Source organism: Phyllostomus hastatus, unplaced genomic scaffold (assembly GCF_019186645.2).
Source record: "Phyllostomus hastatus isolate PE091 unplaced genomic scaffold, TTU_PhHast_1.1 phas_scaffold_78, whole genome shotgun sequence".
Taxonomy (NCBI): Eukaryota; Metazoa; Chordata; class Mammalia; order Chiroptera; family Phyllostomidae; genus Phyllostomus; species Phyllostomus hastatus.
In genome coordinates, this window is record NW_025334041.1 from 115,754,554 (window position 1) to 115,779,315 (window position 24,762).

A 24,762-nucleotide genomic window follows, 5' to 3' on the forward strand; every position below is an offset into this window, starting at 1 on the left:
ATACTTATAATCCTAATGAGCTAGAGTAATGGTTCAATAATGTTCTCTTCTTTTTATACCAACATATAAAAATAGCTTATTTAAAACCTAAGAGATATGTACCATCCTTAATGAAATCTCTTACACAGAAAAAGAACCAATATAAAGTATTAGAGTTGTATTTCCTTTAGAAAAAGTTTAGGGTAACACGTAAGTAGAATCTATAATGAAGTCAGCTTGGATGAGATTAAATGCTGCTTTCAATGTTTTAATCCATAAATATATTTCCCCATACTTATTACTGGTTCTTATATATGGTAATTTAAATGGATATATTAACAAAAATTGTATAAGTTTCACTTACATACTATGCATTTGGTATATACTATAGCATCTATAGCAATGTAATGTGTTTTGAATGCATTAAACAGGTTACATTTGGTGATAAATTGCACACTTTCCTTTTTTAAGTAATGAATAGACCAAAACTGTAAGATGAGAGGTTTATTTGTAAAGAATACTCTTAGTGTATCATACCTTAAAAACTTTGGCTGCAAGAGGATCCTTTTCCAAATCAATATCTAAAGGGTCAATGTCAACTTCCATTAAATCTTGCAGTAAGTCAAGATCAATTTCTTTATCTTTTTCCAAAGAAGAAAGAGGAGGCGCACCTTTAAATAGTTGAGTAGTTTTATTAGTGGAATACATAACATAAATTTAACCAGTACACTGCTTTTAATTTCAGAAGTTATTGTTACTCGTGTGTAAGATATACGTTTCTACTGCTATAAAAATTTCTAAATTTTTATTCTTGACACTTGGGCATCAGTACGTATGCAAATGTATCACTTTGTAACACACAATTAAAATCACCAATGCAATAATATTTGATTTCCTAAGGAAAAAGACCAGGGATTAACCCTTGTTGAATCAAAATGCATAAACTTTAAATGTTACTAATTTTATTACCTCCAATATGAAATTTATTGCGTTACATCTAATTTTTCAGTAACTGAGACCCAGCATTAAAATGCAAAGCAAAAAAGACTCAAGTTGTATGACCATTATTCACCTTATTTATCTATTATACATCAGAAATTATTTTGCTCTCTAATGTCTCCAAATTCTTAACTAGCCTTCTATGCCTTACAACTCTTATCTCCTCATCTTTTCCACCCTCTATTTAGCATATATTTATAGAATGTCTGGCAAATGCCAGCCTGTATTAGGGGTTTGAGGGCATGAAGATTAATAAAACACATTTTCACCCTCCAAGAAATTAACAGAGGTTCAGAAATGAGGGTGCACTGCAGACATTAAACCAGCTACTACCACATGGTCAGTGCTATCAGAGAGAACTGAGTGTTCGGCAGCACGGATGACAGTCACCAACACTGCTAGGGATGATGGACAAAGTTTCTTGGAAAGGGTATGTATCAAGTGAATCTTAGATAAAGAAGTCATCATGCAAACAAGAGGAGAAAGTCTGATCCAGGTAAAGGGAGTATCGGGTAGAAAGGATAAAACCCTAAGACAACGTAAGATTAAAGAAAAACAAATGTTGGCAATGACCACAGCATCAGGCATATATGGGGTAGTAACTAAGGTAGAGTCTTTAAAAGTAGGGAGCATTCCTACAAATAATTGTGCACGCTAAGGCACACATTTACTTTTTAAAAAACAGGAAAGAAGCCCTGGCTGGCATAGCTCAGTGGACTGAGCGCGGGCTGTGAACCAAAGTGTCACAGGTTCGATTCCCAGCCAGGGTACATGCCTGGGTTGCAGGCTATAACCCCCAGCAACCGCACATTGATGTTTCTCTCTCTCGATCTCCCTCCCTTCCCTCTCTAAAAATAAATAAAATCTTAAAAAAAAAAGAAAGAAAACTGGTGTTCCTTCTGAACTACAGATGGACGTTTGTTTGTTTAAAAAAAAAAAAAAAAACAGGAAAGAAAACCAAGGAAGAAAAAGAAGTCTATATGCCAAAAAAGTGAATCTCAAAGAACAAGAGCCTTTAACCCTGTTTTCTTAACCACTGAATATCTTTAACAGTTTTCTAAGTTGTACACAATTTTCAACATAGTTAAATCAAACCACATCAAAGTAAATAACCAGGACATTACAAAAGATGGCATCTTATAATAAGCGTTCAGTCAGAGAATCAAAGCAAAACATATTTGTCAGGAAAATAACTGATAACAGTTGCTAAGGCCAAACACCTAATAGAAAAATATAAAAATTAATTTTAAACTTCACTAACATTCTTAATTTTGAAACATTTTCATTTTTAAAAAATGTTAAAGGATATTTTTTAAAACACATAAGTCGCAGAATGTACCTGTTATATCATGTGTCAAAGGTTCATCTATAGTCTCCAGCAACTGAACTGAAGACTGCTGAAGGCAGTCATCTGATTCGGCAGCTGCTGCGCCGACCTCATCGCTCACGGCTCCTTCCTCCATGGCTTCTGCAGCGACGGGAGCCAGCAGTTCTCCTGCATGGAATGAAACAGTTCTAACTGCTTTAATGATTTACAAAAAGACATCCAAGACATATTAAAGCACATTTCTTCCTTCAGTTTAAAGAATGACAGCATGTCTGCTCTATCAACTGTAAGATTCAAAGGCAAATGAGACCTCATCTACCTAACAAAATGCAAGGACAATTGCATTACCTCCAATTTCTGAAATCAGTAGTAGAAAACACAAAATGTGTAATCTGAACAAGGAATTACTATAATCACTTTACATATATTAACTCCCTTACTCATCAAAACATCTTTGTAAGAAGGGTACTTTTAGTATTCTTATCTTACATATGAACAGATTGTTGTTATTATTATTTTACATACGAAGGCACAAAAAGCACCCTCCTCAAGGCCACAGGGAACCAACCAGTAAGCAGCCCACAGCTGGTGCTGATAATGAAGCCAACTAGCTCCAATAACCCTGTACTTTAACAACCCGAGCCTTCCAAAAACGATGTTTATCACAAAAGTCAACACAATGAAATATAAAAGTAATTTAAATGGTTGCTACTGCTATGACATTAAAGAGACCTTTTGTACTTTGGGGGTTACAGTTCCCTTAAAAGGTTACTTAGTTGAGCAATGACAAACCCTATGAAAATTAAATCCTGACAAACCTGCTAAAATATCCTGTAGCATACAAGTTAAGGAATACTGAGCCCAAGCACCACCCCAAGATATATCTCCTCTATTGAAGTCAGTTCCAACCAAAAGTAATAGCAGTCTTTCCAGTTGGGGTTCATTCACAATCTCACACAGATGTATAGTTGGTCTCGTGGCATTCGCAATGCGTGCAAGAACCTGTAATACATTTTATAAAATCACACACTTAAAAGACCAATTACATATGTTTTCTCCAAAAACAAAGCATTGGAGTAGTTTTCAATGAGATATACTTTTGGTGTCAAAATAATTAATTGACTGACATGGAATGATAAAGAAATGTAATTCCATGAATCAGATATTCAAATCTGGTTAAAAATCTGGGTTGAATGTTAAAAATAACTTCTCTAAACAATGAATATGCTACAGGAAAGCCTTCAGGGCATTAAAACCCCTTCAGTACTGTAAATTGACATTTATTGGTATATTTCCTATTTTAATTATTTAAAAAAGGTAGGTTCAACACAGACATACCCAAATGACATACATTTCAAATCTACATTAATCTGACTTTAACTAGATTAAAAAATAAATCAAGTATCCTGAGAAATCAGTGACAAAATATTTTTTAAATATTTCAAGGCACAATGAAACTGCATAAAAGGAAAAACCACTAACAGCACCATTACGTCTCTTAATCAAAAACTGCACTCTGTCCGAGTTCTCATTTTACCCTATAAATCTGTAGTTATACAGCATGCCTGTTAGTTTACTTACCTTACACACAAATAGCAAAAGGTCTGCATGACAGGTAAAATCCATGGAGAGGAGAAACAGGACCAGTTTTTGGACTACTGAAATACAACGTTCATGAGCCAAGGTAAACGGAAGTGGTTCTATCTCTGGACTCTCTTTGGTTGTTGTAACTTCTGTGTCTAAATTAGAGCGAGACCATTCTGCTGTCCGACGTAACCGAATTAAATCCTTAAAGTGCTGAACACAGAAATTTATAATATTTAAATCAATATGCAATAAATTAAAATTCTTTGAGTACAAATATATTTATATGATGAAAATATTCACTCAGAAAATTTACAACTTCTAAAGAACAAAAGTTTTCAAAAAGTAATATTATTAAAATCTATCTTAATCAATATACTGAACATCCTATTTTAGAGTAAGGTAGAGGATATGTAACAGAATTTCAGAAAATGAAATTCTATAGAAAGGCTACATTAAGTCAAATATAACATCATAAATAAGCACTACCGAAATATCCTAAACATAATAAAAGGTGGATGGTAAAGAAACCTATAATTCTAAGTACTGAGTATTAATTCAGTTTATTTCAAAATCTGAGGAGTTAACTATAATTCCATATTTATAGAAACATAATACACACACTTGGTTGCTACATATAAGCATTAGTTTAAAAATACATAAAATTATTTTTTCAGTTTTATTTACACATACCTGCACTTCATTTTTACTTAGAAAGGAAAAGAAAACCATACATTTCCTTGTATCTTGTATCTTCAATTTACTGGAACACAATCTACTTTCAAGGAAACACACTACAAACAGCCTCCAATGTACGATAGTTCAACTTACGATTTTTCAGTTTTATGAAAATACAGAAGCAATGAGCACTGACCCTGGCCCGGGCTAGCGATATGCAGTACCACACTCTCTCATCATGCTGGGCAGTGGCAGTGAGCTACAGTTCACACTCAGGCACACAATCATGGTAAACAAGCAATACTCTACAGTGTGCTGTGTTTGCAGCAATTTTTGGAAATGTTCTAAGTATGGGTAATGTAGGCTAGGCTGAGTGATGATGTCTTGTAGTTTAGGTGCAATGACTGCATTTGTTTTCCACTGAGGCGTTTTATTTGCATGTATGTATTGCATCCCTTGAAAAAAGAATTCCAGGATTTTCTCTCCTGTGTGTTTCACCTTCCTTTTTTTAAATTGATTTTAGAGAGAGAGAGATCAATCTATTGTTCCATTTATTTATGCATTCATTGGTTGATTCTTCTATGTGCCCTGATTGGGGATCGAACCCACAGATGCTGGTGTATCAGGACAATGCTCTAACCAACTGAACTATACTATGAGGGCTCGCCTTGCTTCTTCCTGGTCTGTGATGCCCACTGAGATTGTCAGTACCATGAAACCAAACTGATGAGACAAAAGCAGGTTGTGCTGCCATGTTCTAGATCTCTGAGTGGCACATCAAATCTGGAGCTGATTACTCCACACTTATTTAACCTGCCTGTGAGGTTCACAACAATTTGCACAGCTCTGTGATAATCGGTAATTTCAAATTCACGGATGTATCCATGCTCCATCATTTCAGTGAGAAACTGGATGATGACTTTTGAGCATGGCCCAAAAAGAATCTGGTGTTTGCCTCTCTTTTCAGCTTGTCAACATTCCTGAGAGAACCAGCCAGGACACTGATGTGCACCACGATGGGGGCACAGAAAGATGGCGGAAAGAGCAACTGCATTTTCAACTTAACAGTACTGTCAACTTAGAACCAATGTACCAGGATGAAACCCCATCCTAAGTTGAGGAACACCTGCAAAAAATTACATTAAGGTCACCTTCGTCATGTATTTCTTTGAGTTAAAGGCTACTATCTCTACTCCAAAGTGTTCAGAACAGACTTTTCTGTTAAGAAGCAGAATAACAAGGCTGGTCCGATGGTAGTGGATTATCAGAACTCACCTAAAGTTAGTGTCAAGAAGCAGAATAATATATATTTAAGTTTCCCTACTATTAAAGATACCTAACAAATCAAATAATTTAAAATACTAGAAGGGAAAAAATGACTTTTCTACAATAATTACATTGAAAATTAAATGTCATACCTTTGAAGTGGCCTGCTTTAGTTTTGCTTGCTCTACGAGAAGTTTATATGATGATCCTTTGTTACTCTGTATTTTTTCTTTTTCCATCTGTTCCACCAAAGCCTTCTGTTTTGCTTTTAGTAGGTTAAGTTGCTTAAAAAGAGAAAAATTAATTTATAGATAGTAATGCTATAAACAGTGTAAATTATTAAACTCCTCAGAGAATTCACACACCAAACTGTGCACAGTAAGCCCTCCTATATGCTGGCTTCTGACGCTCAGGCTCAAATACTACCTTGTTGCTGACGTGCAAGACGTAGTTAGGCCCAGTTACCATCATTCCTCCTATACTCAACATGAACAGGCTTTTTTCTTCTCATTACTCCCTACACAATTTACCAACTATCCACATAGCATTTACACTGTATTAGGTGTCACACGCAATCCAGAGATGAGTTAAAGTGTACAGAAGAACATAGGTTACGTGCGAATAACTTTGCCATAACTTTGCCAAGGGGACTTGAGCATCGGAAGATTTTGGTTATCTGTAGGGTCGTAGTACTGATACCCTATGGAGACCAAGAGACAACTATGATTCCCTGAAATATCTAATTTTAACTGTGTTCCTTATTTTAAAAAATTGTAATAATAAAAATTTTTACAAATACCTTTTTAAGTCCCATATAAGGTCTTTCTATCTTATAATTTAAAATTAATTCTTTACCTCGTGAGAGAAGTGATTATAAGACTTTCTTATGTAAGCGACTAATGAAACTAATAGACATTGTTTTAAATAAAAGAAAATAATTAAACATATGAGGAAAATATTTTTGATCAGTATTTTTAGTTGTGCTTTGTGGGAATGTCCCTCAATAGTAGTACATTTTTTGGTATGTTTATGTTTTTTGTTACTTAAATTTTTTACTGAAATAACAGTACATTGATATGCAGTTGCAAGAAATACAGAAATCTCCTGGGCACTTTACTGATTTCCCCTACTGATACTGTTTACAAAAGTATAGTATGATTAAAAATGACACTGTTATAATTCACTGATCTTACTCAGATCTCTTCCAGTTGTACTTGCACTCCATTTGTGTCTATTTTTGTTGTATACAATTCTAGGCATGTGTTGGCTCATCTATCTATTGCTACAGTTAATACTAAACAATTCTGTCATCACAAGGTTCCCCATGTTGTTCTTTTATGTTGCCCGCCCACTCCCCTCCTGTCCCATCTGCCCCATCTCTAACCCCTGGCAACCACTAGTTGGTAGCAATAAACAGACCAAAGGGGAAAAAACATCTCTGCTCAGAAAAACCTTAATAATCTGTTGAATGATGTGCCCCATAGCTATATATGCAGAATACTACTGTAAACAGAAAGTCACTAGAAAGTTACAGTCACAATTATAAAAGCATAATTTAGTTCAAAGCTAAATAAACCAAACTTTTCAAAGAGTATTTCCTAAATTTCTACTACTGACATAGATTTTTGTTATCAAGGAAAAATCTTTATTATTACTATTATAAACAAGTATCAACTTGTGTGTTATGTCCATATACATATAAAAAAGTATCCTAAAATAAAACCAGCTGTGTACATGCATTAAATAATCAATATATATTATGTGAATGTGGGAACTACTACAAATCAGTATTTTCAAGAAACTGTCCCAAGAGCTCTACAATTAATATGTACAATTACAATAAAGATAAAATTTTTAATTTATTTTGAAACAACCACAATCTTAATCAGTAACTTAAATTACTGTACAAACATATTTTCCCCTAAACTATTTAATAAATTGGCAACCTGATGACAAATCAACCCTAAATACTTTAGTATGTATATCCTAGAAACAAGAACCTTCTCCTAAAACCATAATACAACCATCAAAATTAGAGGCGTAACATTGATGCACTACTACCAACTATCACTCAAACTCTACTTTAAATTTTACCAACTGCCCCAATAATGTCCTCACACTGAAAAATAAAATACAGTAGTAATATTTTACAAAAAAATTTCACTGGATTATACTTGGTTTGTTTCCTACCTTCACATCCTAAATTAAAATCAGCAAGCATAAATATTAAATGACCAATAAATTTTAGCTGGATTTAAAAAGATGCAACTTAGTACCACCTAAAATTAATTGAATTCCAAAAAGAAAAAACATTGAGAAAAAGACTTCTTATAACTTGTTTTGCAAAAGATTGAACAGTTAGCTTATAGGTGAAAAACTTACAAGTAGGAATTAAAAAGCTGGTGCTACATCATATGTTTTATAAATCCCAAAGCTTTAACAAGCTTGCCATATCCTAAGGGTTTTATATAAAATATCATTTCAATTTAAATCAATTAGACAAATATTTACTGACAACACAATAGGTTGAATACTAAGTACCAAGGATACAGCTGTAAGATAAAGAGGAAGATACTTTAAAAAGTGTAGTGAACTATAATAAAGTACTGGCTCATAAGAATATAATGTCAGCTATAAACTCCGTTCCACAGAGTGAAATGCACATTAATAAATTTTATGTTTAATTTCAAGAGAAATCATGGAACCCACTGAGATAAAAAACCATAAGAATCCAGATACCCTACAATAAAATCACATACTAACATACAGGGGTGGCCAAAAGTAGGTTAATAAGTAAAATAACAAATAAATAATAATACATAAACAAATTGTTTCATGTACTCACAACCGTAAACCTACTTTTGCTCACCCCTGTATATCCTTCTGTGAGAGAGTGCGTGTGTTCACATGCACTTTCACATTGAAGCAGCAGAGATCTGTGTATATATTAAAAAGAAACAGTTTAAAAAATAAAACAAAAATAAAAGAATTCAACAGGAAAATGGACAAATACGCTTTGGACCATTCAAATAATGGAACAGTGGTCATAAATTCAAAAAGAACCACTAACACCGTCTATAATAGAGATGAAGCTCAAGTATATTTTTTTGTTTTGTTTGTTTGTTTGTTTGTTTGTTTTTAGAGAGGGAAAGGAGGGAGATAGAGAGAGAGAAACATCAATGTGCGGTTGCTGGGGGTCATGGCCTGCAACCCAGGCAGGTACCCTGACTGGGAATCGAACCTGCAACACTTTGGTTCACAGCCCGCGCTCAATTCACTGAGCTACGCCAGCCAGGGCGCTCAAGTATATCATTTTTAATAAAGAGGCCCGGCATAAAAAAGAGAATATACTCTGATTTATAATAATACTTTAAGAAGTCATTTTTGCACAGTGAAATGCACAAATCACATATTAATAAAATAAAAGAATCCCTATAAAATATTATAATGAATATGAGAGGAAAAAATATAGGAAACATGAGGAACACATTGTATGCAGTACTATCCTATTTAGAAACCAGGGAAGACCTAAAAAATAAGTTAACTTTCCCAAGCAAAAGAGTAAAGTATGTGGTTGGGAGAAAAATAAAAAATAAAAAATAAAAAATAAATAAACTTAGCACACACAAAAATCCTGAATGAGAAAACTAGTGTAACTGGTCCAGGAACTCAATTCAATATGGCTAGACCAAAATTCAAACCTGAATGTCAGAGGGGCAGATAATAGAGATCCTAAAACCATGTTTTACGTTTGACCTTCATCAAGGCAACTGGAAGTCACCAAGAATTTATAGGAGTAAGACATTCAAGTTTGTATTTAAAGAGTTCTCCCTAGAGGCAGCATGAAAACTGGATTGGACTGAGAAAGGACACAGAGAGGCCTTCTGACTAGGCAAAGAACAATGATGAGCTCACTCAGAATGGCAGGAACAGAGCTGTGAAGAGGCAGTCAGTTGAAAACGCATCACCAAAACTCTGTAAACCACTATTGTTGCAGTCTTACAAATAAGGAAATTCAGTCTCAAAATGTTAAATAAGCTCTCTATGTAGCTCTTTAAATGCCATACCCAGTATCTGATGGCAAGCCCCTCTCATGTAACCTCTAAAGGAGTGCTCTCAAACATTAAAATAAAAAGGTATTCAAAATTACCTGTTTATGATGAACTAGCTGCTTTCTGATTTTCCTGGAATATAACCTGTCAAGGCTACTGCTGCCTTTGGAAGACCTGTGTATGTTCTGAGTGTGCAGATTATTGTTAATAAAACTCCACTGGTTACCTACAGGGCAAGGAAAAGTTTTATTAATAAATCTGTTAAATGTAATTTTAAAGTACATTTAATACCCAGTAAACACAAAATTATAAATGTGTCATTCATGACAAAGCAGTTTTTCTTAATTAAGAAAACCGCTATAAAGAAATTGCTAAGATTTGACCCTAGAAAGGTTAACCTAGACCCTAAGTCACCTTAAGACCAGAGCTGTCTCCCATCTTTCCTTTAATAGCCATCTTTCTCCATAATTAAGATTAATCTTTGTGCAATACAACTTTGATAATGTCGATCAATTCTAACAACCACAAATGTTCAATATTGCCTAATTTTCAAACTCATATTCTTTTGTGCAAGTGCCCCTCAGAATGGTACTGACTTACTGACTGCAAAAATAAGGTTCAACAGTTCAAAACCATGCTGAGTAGCCCTACTTATTCTCATTTTTTTAACTATACCTAGAGTATTTTCTAAGTATCATTCTTCTGCTCAATTCAGATTCAACCTGACACGTAACCCACCTCCAATTATTTCTTCCTTTGCTTAAACTAAAGACACATTTTTCGATTTTCTACTATCCATTTGTGAAGTCAGTTCAAATTCTTCCAACCCTAAAAAAAATTGTAGTCCACCAATGTGTTTCCATAATCTCTGAAGATGATATAAATAAAAACTGAGACCTGGAATACTGTTATATTCCATCTTCACATTATGGTAATGTTTAATTGTATGTCTTACTGACCATTGACATACAGTATTTATTTAAGAAATAAATATATATAAAAAATTTCCTGTACATGAAAAGAATCTCCCATCCTCTCCCCAAACATAATGTATACCGTAAACAACTGATAACACCTATAAAACATCTCGAGAGATCTTTTTTAAATAGTAGGATCCTGACAATGTTTAAAGTTCCAAATTTTATGTCACTTATTGGCTGTATTTAGATATTAAATATAGCTATTTCAAAACCTTTATTAAAAGCCTTATTAATTTGGGAGAGAGGAAGAAAACAACTTGTCTTACAATTTGACTTCCCTTCATTTTTAAATTTTTTGGTGCCTCAAACTAATGAAGAAAGATTACAATAAAAAATTCTTGAAATTTCTGCAAGCATAAAAACTATTTTTAATTAATTAGTAGAACTAACTTTATAATGGTCAAATGAATGACACTATACTAAATAACATAAAACTACAAGAACTCTTCACAGGATTCCTTTCCATAACTTCACTTATGTATATGTTACTGTTTTCATAAACTATTTAAATGGTTATGGAGGAAAAACCTATGAAAGACATGATTGTATCCAGTAACTAAAGTCATGTTCAGACAAGGGGTTTGTCCATAATGCCCTTCAAAAATAAATTCTATCCTTAAACAGATTCCTGGTAAAGTTAATTTATATTTTACATAAATTACACACAGCTGGAATCTCTGGGCCAATAGCCAGTTCTGGAGCAAGTATGAGTCCCTCAAAATCCCCATCAACAGATTAATATAAACTTCTGATACCTGTCAGAAACCTCTCCCTGTCTTTACCATTCAAAGGTTTCTTTGCAGCTGCTGCTTCATCTTCAACAGTTGCCACATAATCCAGCAATCTGGACACCAGCATAACCACCCAACTGATCATGGGAATATCTAGTACTCCTATGAAGAGATGAGAGTGGGGGGAAATAATCAGGTGATTCTGAAAGTCCTAGTGAAGTCTGATAATTACAGGATAAGACACTTAATAAATCCAAAACATACCATTACACTACTATTTATTTATATTAAGCCCCAAAATTGGGACCTAGGACCCCAAATCGAGTAACACATTGAATCTAATGGTATACAAATGCTTCATGGTACAAAATAGATCTTTAAATGTAAATTAAATCTAACAGATAAATTATAAACTACAAAACAAGACTCCTTTTCTGTAGAATTTAACCTTCTTACAAAACAAGGTTTAAAATGACATTTTCTATAAGTGACTGAAATGAAAAAATCGAATTTACATTAATAAAGTTTTAAAGTTGTAAATTCATATGTTCTAAGATTTTTATTCTGGTAACAGATTTCTCCCTTGTGTAACTCATTATCAATGACCACACAGAAACAGTACTTTAAACCTTAAATTTGAAGAAGAAAGTTTGACTTTAGCTATAATAGTATAGAATAAACATATTACAACAATTTCCAAGTTCAAGATTCAAATAATGAAAAGGTAATCGGTTTAAAAGAGCAGTAATTATATGGTGGTCAATCCCATGAAGGCTAATAATCATAGAAAGTCTACATCATAAAAATAGTAACAAAATGTGTAGCAATGGATATTTTAAAAAGTATTTCAGACTAGCTAATTTATAAAGCACTATTTACAGTAATCTTATGTTTCTACTAAAGATAACTAAATAATACCTTCTGTCCTCCGGTGCATGGGTAAATGTGGCTGAAGAGGTGACAATAAATTATCCAACAGATTAAGTAAACTTTCTAATACTCCACTATTACTAAGTGATCTTTGACCAATGCAGGAAAGTAACATGAAGACCCTAAAAGATATAAATGAAATATCCATTATAAATCAAACTAGCTGTTCATTTAAAATGTAAGTCACATTGAAATCGAATAGAATGATGATAGAATATTTGGTTCTTATTAGCAAGATATCTGGAAGGTATGTTAGAATTAGCTTTTTTAAACATTTTGTTGTATTTTCTAACTTTATCCACAAGAAATCAGGTAGAGAGAACTTAATCATTGCTCAAAAAAAACATTTAACACATAACATCACATGATCTGATCAGAAACACTAGTAAACAAAGCTCTTTCAAGTCCGCAGACCCAATTAGGAAACTAAAGAATATAGTCTAGTTTCATCACATACAAACTTCTTCCACATGCCCTTCACTGGGCATTCCCCAAGCCCTAAATACATGTGCTTCGTTTTTCCATTTGTATTCATATGTGAAAGAATTTGAAATCTGAACACAGACCGTGAGAAGTATAAATCATTAATAACAAGTAAGTCCAAGATTTTCTGACTTACCTATCCTGTGGAAAGATGAGAAGCTGCTCCGAATTGTATAATTCCTGAAGAACATTAGAGAGAAATTGACCCCACCATCTTTCACCACCACAGAGTTGAACAAGCAGAAGACCAGTATGTAACCGTATCTTTGGGGTTCCACTGATGCACAAGTGTTTAAAAAGCTCTTCACAAGCCTGGGCATGAAATGTGCTCTGCAAAACTGCAGGAACAGAGTGTCCTATTACAAGAAAGAAAACAGTAAAATTTCCTATTTAAGTGTATGCTGTAATATCAAAATCAGCATGCCTATATATGTTTTCTTTTTTAAAAAATATTTTATTTACTTATGTTTAGAGAGAGGGGAAGGGAGGGAGAAACACAGAAACATCAATGTGTGGTTGCCTCTCACGTGGCCCCCACTGGGACCTGGCCCGCAACCCAGGCATGTGCCCTGACTAGATCATGTTTTCTTTTTTACCAGCAATCCATACAGAATTATTTTTATTTTTCTATTTATTTATTGACTCCTTTTCTGTAGAATTTAAATTTCTAACTACTTGAGGAAGAGTTAGTACTGAAATCCTCTTTATTTCCTTTATGTGAAGTGGGGAGTGTCAGATGCCTGGCTATGTGTGTTCATACATGCATCAGTAATAACCAAAAATCGTTCCTGGACAGAAACGACAGCTCTACATTAGCAATTATTAAGTTGTCAGTGTTGCACACTTAGTCAATATTTATTTTAGTAGTAACATAATGATGCGGCACATCAATAGAAGAAACTCAAGAAAAAAATAATCAAAATATCCATTTAAGAAAAACAAATAAAAATACAGAGAAAAATGAGTTAACCGAAAAAAAAAAAACAGATTTCATACTCACATGACAAAGGATATAAAAATTAACAATACCCAAGAAATATCAAAAGTCAGCAACAAATACTCAACAAGATCACATCAAATATATTCCCAATCTTTAAAATGTTTAAGCGAAATACAAACCATTAGAAGAGTGAAGAAGGCTGAGCAAAGTGTCCAATAAATATCTGATGATAGTACGTAACTGCTCTGTGGAAGACGTCTGAATTAAATCTTTTGGATCTGATGTTTCATTCAACATCTTCCTACTTGCACCTAGAGCTACTCTGAGTCTCTGTACTGCATTATGAGCCAAATTCAGTTGAAGCTGTAGCTGAATGCAATCCTGATAAGAAGAAAAAACTCTACTGTCTTCCTCGACTGCCTTGTCTGGCTTTCGCAAAAAGTACTGTGCATTGTTAGCACTGTTGAGAGGAGGAAGATCGATACTTTGCAAAAGAGTTTCCAGCCGATGACAAGCTAAGTTATACCTACGAGTAAAGAATAAATGAACAAAATCATTCCTGCAGTGTTCTTTAATGTATATGTATGAGTAGACACTAAAAGTTAAGTTTCTAAAAATGTTACTACATGACCATGAAAAAGAATTAATCCATTGGTAAGTCCTAAATAGAGCCAATTATTTAATCCCAATACATTAATGCATTAAACATTACTGTAAAATGTTATGTCCTACTTCCTACTGTACTTTTCTATACACTTATGCAAAGACTTTTCTTGATAAATATATGGAAGTCACTATACAAAGTGTAAGATTTCAAAAAGATTAAAATATTCTGCAATTTCCTACCAACCTGCACTGTATATCCTCCTGTAGAGCAACCATCATTGCTAAATGCTGGTCAATTTCTGGTTGGTTTGCAGATTCTCCTTCCCCCCTTAGAGGATCATGCATTAACTTCAGTTCACTCTCCCAAGGCAAGATGTAGGTATGACCATAGTAAAATCCTAATGGGATTTTGGCTCTGGCATTTGTACTTCCATAACGTCCAATGACAGTGATCTGAAATGAAAAATTCCAAGTATACACACACACCAACCTTCAACAAAAGAAATCTGAGTAATGTATTTAAAAAGTTGACAGTTATACTTTTTAATTGTGTGTCTGAATATTTTTCATAACTTGTCAGAAACATGAAAACCTTATCAATCACTTCACTTCCTCGATGTTATCTTTACCTTCATGAATCTGCACACAGGAGGCGGTATCAAGTCGTGAAGGATTAGTGAATGGGTGCTTATGTCGGTTGCCACGACCAATCGCCTCCCATCCACCTCTTCTCCTAAGGTCCAAATGTCAATTGACAAGGAGGCCAAGTCTCCACAAGTGGGGATCAATACATCAGTCAACAGTATTGGTCTGCCAAAATCCAAGGTCACAAACCTCCTTGCTCCTATGAGACAGAGAGCAATAGTTGACCAAAAATACCCTATCAATTAACCAAAAGATATACTCAAAAGAAGTTTGGAACACTCATCAAAAAAGTATCTGAAACCTCAACGTATGTTAGTTTGAAGCCCAAAACTTAACTAAAATATATACAATACTAAGTCTGTTACTATAAAGGCAATCAACTATACATAAAAAGCATTAGATTTAAAGCATTAGAGAAAAATTAATTAAAAATAATACATAGATTAATTCTATAAATTGGTCAATTGATTTTCTTTGGTCTGTCTTTAAAAATTTCACAACTAGATGAATTAATAATACCAAATTGCAATACATGACTTTACTTTTTCTTAAATCTTATTTTACTTCTTAGATAGTTACATTGTACATTTGGGGTTAAAATGCAAGGTAAAACTATAAGGCTCAATAACAAGTAGCAATTACTACTACGACATATCCCTTAAGAAGGTCCTCGAATGAAGAAAAATAAAGTACTGACACATCGGTGTTTTCAGCAGCACCGTGTGAAGTAGATAGCTTATTTGAATAATAAGGGCCACACTCAGGAGGCAGTGTGTGTGCTTTGTGTGTAAGCACTAGACTCACATGCAGCATGAGAGGTTCATCTTCAGAAAAGGCAAGAATGATCTGAGAGGAACAAGGGCAGATGTGCATCCCTTATCTCCCACACATTTCAGAATTAAGCTCGGTCAGTAAAACACTAAGCAGAGTCATTACTAACATTTTAATTCTTTTCCTTTTTTATTGGGTTGGAGTGAGGGGCAGCTAGTAACCTTACCATCTACATTTTACAGTAAAGGAAACCAAGAAAATTAAACTTCTAGTACTAAAGCGATTCTCCATGGGTCTAGTTTAAAAGAAAACAGGCAGCCACCACCCTGGCTGGCGCTCAGTGGATTGAGCGCAGGCTGCGAACCAAAGTGTCACAGGTTTGATTCCCAGTCAGGGCACATGCCTGGTTGCAGGCCACGACCCCCCGCGACCACACATTGATGTTTCTCTCTCTATCTCCCTCGCCTCCCTCTCTAAAAATAAATAAAAAAATAATATCTTTAAATATTTAAAAAAAAGAAAGAAAAAAAAAGAAAACAGGCAGTCACCAATATGTTCCTAAATAGAAGAACTATTAAACCACAAAAAACACAATTCTCCTTAGAAGACTTATATGCTATAATCAAAAAATAGTGTAAACAACTGCTCACATTTCATAAGATTGAACAACAAATTACATCTGAAGCATGGTAACATACTCCTCCATCTTGACTAGAAGTCTCAATTTCTGTGTGTAAAACAAATCTCAAAGATGGAGGCATAGGTAAACACAGCCCACCTCCTTACTCAACCACAGCAAAAATTACAACTAAAATACAAAATAACTATCACCCAGAATCATCAGAAATACTGAGCTACATGGAAGTCCGACAACCAAGGAATTAAAGAAGTCACATTCACCCAGACCAAGAGGAGGGGTGGAGATGCACAGACACAAATGGGGGGTTCCACTCCCATGTGTGGTGGAGGAGGGATATCTCGGGAGCAAGGGATCCCAGCCCCAGGCCAGAACAACCAGCCCAGAGTTCTACTGCCAGGAAGATAAGTCCCCATAACTTCTGGCTGCAAAATTCAGCAGGCGGGGGTGGGATAGGGAAAGAACCTGCAGGATTCTCAGGCGTCTCCTCTTTAAGGGCCCACAAGAGACTTAAGATTTACACAAACTCCCCCCCTCTGGGCTCTAGCTCCAGGGCAGCAGCTGGAAGGGCTCCAGTGACATATGGGGAGAATGTGAAGTGCCCAGCATCAGGGCAAGTAACAAGGTACAGCTGCCTCTTGGTCAAAACTCCAAATGCCAGGCAGAGGCATTGTCCCCTTTCTGAGTTCTCTCCCACACAGAGGCACAGAGTGGCAACACCATATTGGAGGCTCCATCAACCTGGCTCACACAGGCTGCCCTGTCCTGGCAATTACCTAAGGCTCTGCCCCATCCAACTTACCAGTGCGCTTTTCTACAATAGGCCACACTACTAAGACAGGGAGTTAAAACAGCTTGACCTAATACATAGAAATAAACACAGGGAGGTTGCCAAAATCAGGAGACAAAGAAATATGGCCCAAAGAAAGAACAGAACTCCAGAAAAATAACTAAACAAAATGGAGATAAGCAATCTATCAGATGCAGAGTCCAATATATTGGTTATTAGGATGCTCAAGGAACTCTCTGGGTACTTCAACAGCATAAAAAAGACCCAGGCAGAAATAAATGAAGGTTACACTAAGTAAAATATACAAAAATTTACAAGAAACCAACAGTGGAGTAGATAAAGCCAAGAATCCAATCAATGATTTGGAACAAAAGGCAGAAAAAAATATTCAATCAAAACAGCAAGAAGAAAAAAGAATCCAAAAAAACAAGGACAGGCTAAGCAGCCTCTGGCACAACTTCTAATGTACTAACATTTGAATCACAGAGGTACCAGAAGGAGAGTAGAAACAGCAAAAGATTAAAAACTTATCTAAAAAAATAATGAAAGAAAACTTCCCTGATTTGGTGAAGGAAATAGACAAGTCTAGGAAGCACAAAAGAATCCCAAACAAGTTGGACCCAAAGAGGCCCACACCAAGACACATCATAATTAAAATGCCAAACGTTAAAGATAAACAGAGAATTTTAAAAGTAGCAAGAGAAAAGCTGAGTTACCTACAAAAGGGTTCCCATAAGACTGTCAGCTGATTTCTCAAGAAACTTTGCAGGCTGGAAGGGCTTGGCAAGACATATTCAAAGTGATGAAAAGCAAGGACCTACATCCTAAATGACTCTATCCAACAAAGCTATCATTTAGAATGAAAGGACAGATAAAGTGTTTCCCAGACAAGGTAAAACTAAAAGAGTTCATCATCACCAACCCATTATTGTAAGAAATGTTAAAGGGACTTACTTAAGAAAAAGAACAAAACTATGAACATTAAAATGGCAATAAATTCACAACTATCAACAACTGAATCAACAAAAATAACTCAGCAAATCAACAGAAATAGAGTCACAGATATGGAAATCATTTGGAGGGTTATCTGCTGGGAGGGGAAAAGGGGGAGGGTGGGGGAAAAGGTGCAGGGATTAAGAAGCACTAATTGGTAGGTAAAGAATAGACAGGGGATGCTGAAAACAATGTAAGAAATGGAGTAGCCAAAGAACTTATATGCATGACCCAAGGATATGAACTAGGAGGGGGACTGCTAGAGGGAATGTGGGATACTGGGTGGAGGCAGGCAAAGGGGAAAAAATTGGGACAATTATAATAGCATTGGGGCAATTTTAATAAAATATATTAAAACATTTTTTTAAATAAAAATAAATACAAGATTAAAAAAAGAACTATCTCTTGCAAAGAAGAAACTGCAACTGCAATAAAATAAAAATGGTTCAACTGTTTGTATAATGAAGTGATACGGTATGCACTATACTCAGGTATTTCCTCCTAGAAAATATGCCTAATGTTTTTGAATTCCACTGCTACTCAACCCCAACAGAGAGTTGGCAGGATTTTAAGTTAAAATTGCCTATAGCTTATTACTAAACATGCTCTAATTGAAAGGACCTATCCCTATCACAGGGTACAAGCTTACGAAAGTTTTCAATTAACCAGAGACTATAAAGAGTTTCTAATCTTACTCAGTTATTATACTTAGCAGTAGTTTTCTTTGCTATTCTCAAGAAATGGCTCCAGTACCAGAATGCTAGTCTTATAAATACCACTTCTTTAAGTGTAATTTCTTCTGTAACTGTATTTCAGCAGCTACACTGAAGGCAAGTATTTATGTTAGCCATTATTCAACAGGCAAGATTCATACATGGATCAAATCCATTGCTTGGACAGAGCTAGTGAATCTATTCAGTAGCTTTATTCCCTTCAACTTGATGAGCACACATCTTTAGCCTTTATTAAAGCCTACCTACCAAAGAGCCAATATGATATCTGCAAAGGGAAATCAATCTACAGAACATTACGTCTTCACAGGTACCACAGACGAGGCAAGAAAAATATTTAAAGAAAGTCAAAGATTACCTGAATGCATCCGCTCTATAATAATGGATTGGTGAGGTGGAGATTGAAGGAAATGTGAAGCATGAGAAATTGCAAGGGCTAGGCCAGAGCCAAGTGGATTCTAGAAAAGAAAAAAAGTATAACTCTATATTGATATTACTTTTGCTCTAGAAAATGAGTAACCATAACATAAAAGTAACAAGTCTCATTTCCTAATATACATTCTATAAATTTTATAAAAACAAAAATTTTGCAGCCCTGGCTGGCATAGCTCAGTGGATTGAGCGCGGGCTGGGAACCAAAGTGTCCCAGGTTCGATTCCCAGCCAGGGTACATTCCTGGGTTGCAGGCCATAACCCCCAGCAACCGCACATTGATGTTTCTCTCTCTCTCTCGTCCCTCCCTTCCCTCTCTAAAAAAATAATAAAATAAATAAAATCTTTAAAAAAAAAAAAACCTCTAAGAAAAAAAAAAAAAATTTTGCCATGTCACAAGTTAGTAATTCTAAAGTTAGCAAATATTTTGAACCATTTTTAAATGTCTATGCAAACACCTATTTAAAATATAATGATTTACCATTCTGGTCTTGTTGGAATTTTTGTTATGTGCAGTAAGATTGACTGGTGGGGGATCAATAACCGAGCCTGGGAAAAGTTGTGCAAGTTCAGCATTAATCACAACAGAAACTGCTTCATTGGGTGGTGTGAGTGGTGGAGTCATAAAAAGTGGTGTTGTTTTTGGCGTGGGTGGAATAACATCAGACGGATGAATGAAGAATCCAGGGGCTGCCACTGGGTTGGAAGGCACAGAGTTGTGAACGGGACCTAGTGCTGACGTTGCAGATGCTGCCGAGGCTGCTGCAGCTGCTGCCGCTGTAGTCTGATGTAACTTGGCTTCCAGCTTTGCTTTCTGTAAAAGAAGTAAAAGCAGAAAATATAGACTAACCTGCCTATCTGAATTGTGGGGAATAATACCACACAGGAATGTATTATGAAGACGAACATGAATAACTGGATCCCAGTTACATAAAAATGAAATTTAAAAAAAAGTGGACAACGTGAAGAGAGTTTTCTTTGCCATTTACACTTTGTTAAATATTTGATATAAAATTTTTAGCATATTTGGGAACTAGGACTTTCTCAAAGCAAAGGTGGAAAGGAAGAAGAATAATTAAATGTAAATATAAAAACAAAGTTCACCTAACAACAAAATATTAACAGGAAATGGAGTCTCATATGTTGCCTAACCTGATACAATTTGACACCTGGAATTGCATAGGTTACATTTAGGCCATGATGAAATCTCCAAAACATGTCATTATAACTAAATTTTAAATCACATTAGCTGGTCTTTAAAATGCTGATTTAGGTTCTTTGACCAATGTAAATAGTAAATAGTAATTACAATGATTGACCAAGAGTGTTTAAGCATAAGACTTGATTTTGCTAAAATACTGCAAATAAAAAAGGATCAAATACATTCCCTCAGATATGTATCAAATAAAATGTGCTTATGTAATTTTTTAAAATATATCACAAAGACTTTACCTCAATTTTTGTAGAAAATGCTTAGTTCAGATCAGTCAACCTACTTTCCTTTATGAAAATAATGGTCATTTTTACAGTACTTTTTCAGCTTTTGAAGTTTAGAGACAGCATGAACAAAGAGCCAAATAGTCTCCAACCTGTTGCTGAAGCTTCAAAAGCTGCTGCTGTTTCTCTTGCAGCACCTGTAGCTGTTGCTCGGCTGAAGCCATTGCATGAGAGAGAGACTGCAAAGCTACCTGGGCTGCTGAACTCAGGGCTGTCGAAGCTTCCCCAACTGTCCCAGATGATAGTCCACCTACTGCAGGAGTAACCCCGAAGGAACTCACTGGCATAAGACAAGGGGGGGAAAAAAACCAGGATGAAGAAAACATTCACCAAAACACATTTAAAGTACTATACAATTTTGACACTAAAACTATAGTTAATTTCTAGTTTGAAAGATAGAAATCTATAGAGTATAAATAAGAGAATCTTAATAGTAACAGTCTATTGAAAATGATAGTATGTAAGTTTAAGGGACCCAGGAATGGTCTAAATCAAAGAAAAATTAATCACTATACATGTAAGTTTAAAATTATTTTCAGCATAGTCTATAGTACAAGACACAAACACAGACCCAGCAACTCCACTTCTGTGTATTTACCCAAAGAAACCCAAAACACTAAATGGAAAAAATACATACGTCCATATGTTCATTGCAGCATTATGTACAATAGCAAAGATATGGAAGCAACCTAAGAGTCCATCAATAGATTAATGGATAAAGAAGTAATGCACATATAAAATGGAGTAGGACCTAGCCACAAAAAAGAATGAACTCTTGCCATCTGCAACAAGGACAGACCTAGAGGGCATTATGCTAAGTGAAATAAGTGAGACACAGAAAAGACAAATGCCAGGTAATTTCACTTATCTGTGGAACCTAAAACAAAAAAACAGGCAGAGCACAAAAAGACTCATACATACAGAGAACATTTTGGTGGTTGCTAGGTGAAAGGGGCTTTGGGGAAATGGTTGTTACAGAGTAGTTACGGGGACGTAAAGTACAGCACAGGAAATATAGACAACAATATTGCAATAACTATGTATGGGGTCATATGAGTACTAGATTTAACAGGGTAATCACTTCTTAAGTTACTGGGATGTACACCTGAAACTAATATAATATTATTTGTCAATTGCAACTGAAAAATAAAAAGTTACTTTAAAAATACTTTCAGTGTAGAAATTTCATTTAGTATGGCTAAAATGAAAAAACAAAATGAGAATGATCTTATACAATTTGAGCATAAGAAATAAACTGATATTTGCTTTACTAAGATTTCTTACAAGAAACAACAGTTCCTTCTCCCTCCCCCTCCTAAAAAAGGTCAAAAAAATCCACAACTGTAAGAACATCATTTAAAAAGACTGATAAGATGTACCTCCTCATTTTAAAGCACAACCTAGACAGACAGTCTGGCCCCCACAGAATATGAAAAGCAGTTCCTACCACATGCTCCCCAGAACACCAATATGGAGAGCGGCACGTCCCACGCACAGCCCAATGAACTGGGTACACACAGCTGTCCCGTGAACATCACTATCATTTAAAGGTCTATAAACAATGTCTTTGACTTTCCTTTTCAATTTTACTCAGATATATACTATAAAGAACTCTTTTCACATGAAATATTTACCAACATTTGTGAAATCATTTTTTAAAAAGCTGGTATAAAAGCAATTTTACAACTTAATCAGACAGGTCAGCATAAAACAAGAAGGAGAAGCCACGTCTAAGAACAGCATTAATACTTACTATAAAAGGCCTTTACAAAAAAGTTATATTGGGAAAAATATACAATAAGAGCAAATATTTAGGGTACATTACAAGTTACACTGTTTTAGTTTTAATTTAAATTTAAAATAATAAGCTTTTTGCGTATACACTGGCAAGCTGATTCTAAAATTTAAATGGAGATATAGAAAAAGGCACAGCATAGTGTTTACAGCTATTAATACATTGTATACTTGAAAACTTCCAAGAGGGCATCTAAAACAGTCTCACCCCAAAAAGGAAATAATAATTATGTGATGGGTTGGAGGTGTTAGCTAATGTAATGGTGGTGATGATCTTACAACATAGTACAATGTAAATGTATCAAACCAGTATTTTATACAAGTTAATCTTACACAATGTTGTATGTCAATTATGTCAATAAAACTGTGCAAAAATTATAATACAAAAAAAACCTAGAAGTCTTTAAGAAAGACTACCTTTAAGGAAAAAATGCCAATGGATTCCACTCCTGGATATATACCCTAGAAAACTAAAAACATATTTCACACAAAAACTTAGAAAAAAATGTTACAGGAGTATTTTGCTCAATAGTCAAAGACAGAAAAAAAGCCAAATGTCTATTAACTACTGAGTAGGTAAACAAAATGTGGAATATCCATTTTTCATGTTGTATATCCATACAATAGAATATTATTTTTCCATAACAAGCAATGATATACTGATATACTAAATGGATGAAACTTAAAAACAATATACTAAGTTAAAGAAGCCAGAGAGAAGAGGCCACATACTGTCTGACTGCACATTTACATGAAATGTCCCAGGCTGATGAAATGCAGAGACAAAAATGGATTAGTGACTGCCAGAGACAGGGGAGAGAGGAATAGGAAGAGACTACCAATGACCATAGGGTGTTTGTTTGCAGTGATAAAATGGTCTGGAATTACACAGTGGTGATGACTACACACCACTGTGAAACTTCATTCAATGTTTTAAATATGTAAGAAAAAAAAAAACAAAGTAGGAGGACTTAGACTATCAAATTTCAAGACTTAACAGTAAGTTACAGTGATTAACAATGAGGTATTGTCATAAGGCTAGACTGACTAACCAATGAAACAAAAGCAGATTTACACAGATAGCAGACACAAGACTTTCAACACAGGCAACACTGCAATAGAGTAAAAGAAGGGTAGGTTTTTTTACCCCATAAATGACTACATAGCCAAAGAGAGAACTAGTCAACTAAGATAATCTAGAAGATAATATCCACAGTATAAGGAGAGATTCAAAAACTGAAAATTGTAACAGCTATAGTAATGACGTATAACATACATGAAACTGTAGACACGAAAAGATAAAAAATAGAGCAGAAGCAGTTTTTGATCAGCTAGTGGCTGAGCTCTTTCTATAGCTGATGCAAGGAAGGATTCAAGAAGTCCTATGAATCTCAATCAGGATAGAGAGACTGAATGAGTATGAATGAATCTCATAAACAGCTTGAGTACTCACAGTTACCTTAAAAGAGGAATAATAACACTAACAAGTGACATCTAACAAAAACAGTGTAAGGTAATAGGTAAGAAAAGATGATCTCTAAGTCACTGGAAGAAGTAATAACTAACATCCCTTAATCTAAATCAAAGATAAATTTTATTGTGATATTCACATAAAGATGATACCATAGAACTGATTATACTCATTTAAATATGATAAATGTATCATGATATAGTTAACTTAGATGATAATGATAAAAAGGCATCAGTTATTAAAGGGAAATCTGTATTTTTCAAGGTACTTATGCATGTGTTATGTATACAGAAGTCAAAGTATTACAACATCTAGTATTTGTTTTGAAGTGCTTAAGCAAAGAAAAAAGAAGTGTGGAAACATCAATAATATTGGAATCTCAATAATGACTATGTGGTTTGTTCATCTAATTATTAAAAAAATATTTGAAAATTTTCCAAAAAAAA

General features: G+C 34.7%; 1 protein-coding gene across 8 annotated transcripts in view; it reads right to left on the reverse strand.

Annotated features, from left to right (window-relative positions):
- BIRC6 (baculoviral IAP repeat containing 6) overlaps window positions 1–24,762 on the reverse strand; it is a 199,318-nt gene that overhangs the window by 91,657 nt on the left and 82,899 nt on the right. For 5 of the 8 annotated variants that reach the window (XM_045827786.1, XM_045827785.1, XM_045827783.1 and 2 more), the window contains exons 24-38: window positions 21,144–21,331; window positions 20,036–20,368; window positions 19,481–19,580; window positions 15,185–15,399; window positions 14,800–15,008; window positions 14,129–14,475; window positions 13,146–13,365; window positions 12,515–12,648; window positions 11,621–11,758; window positions 9,984–10,111; window positions 5,986–6,117; window positions 3,887–4,102; window positions 3,124–3,307; window positions 2,318–2,473; window positions 517–650 (exon numbers count right to left, since the gene is read on the reverse strand). In XM_045827786.1, coding sequence (XP_045683742.1) covers window positions 517–650; window positions 2,318–2,473; window positions 3,124–3,307; window positions 3,887–4,102; window positions 5,986–6,117; window positions 9,984–10,111; window positions 11,621–11,758; window positions 12,515–12,648; window positions 13,146–13,365; window positions 14,129–14,475; window positions 14,800–15,008; window positions 15,185–15,399; window positions 19,481–19,580; window positions 20,036–20,368; window positions 21,144–21,331 — 2,834 coding nt within the window. The remainder of the gene's footprint in view (window positions 1–516; window positions 651–2,317; window positions 2,474–3,123; window positions 3,308–3,886; window positions 4,103–5,985; window positions 6,118–9,983; window positions 10,112–11,620; window positions 11,759–12,514; window positions 12,649–13,145; window positions 13,366–14,128; window positions 14,476–14,799; window positions 15,009–15,184; window positions 15,400–19,480; window positions 19,581–20,035; window positions 20,369–21,143; window positions 21,332–24,762) is intronic. The other 3 variants (XM_045827789.1, XM_045827788.1, XM_045827784.1) reach the window with 2 other exon arrangements.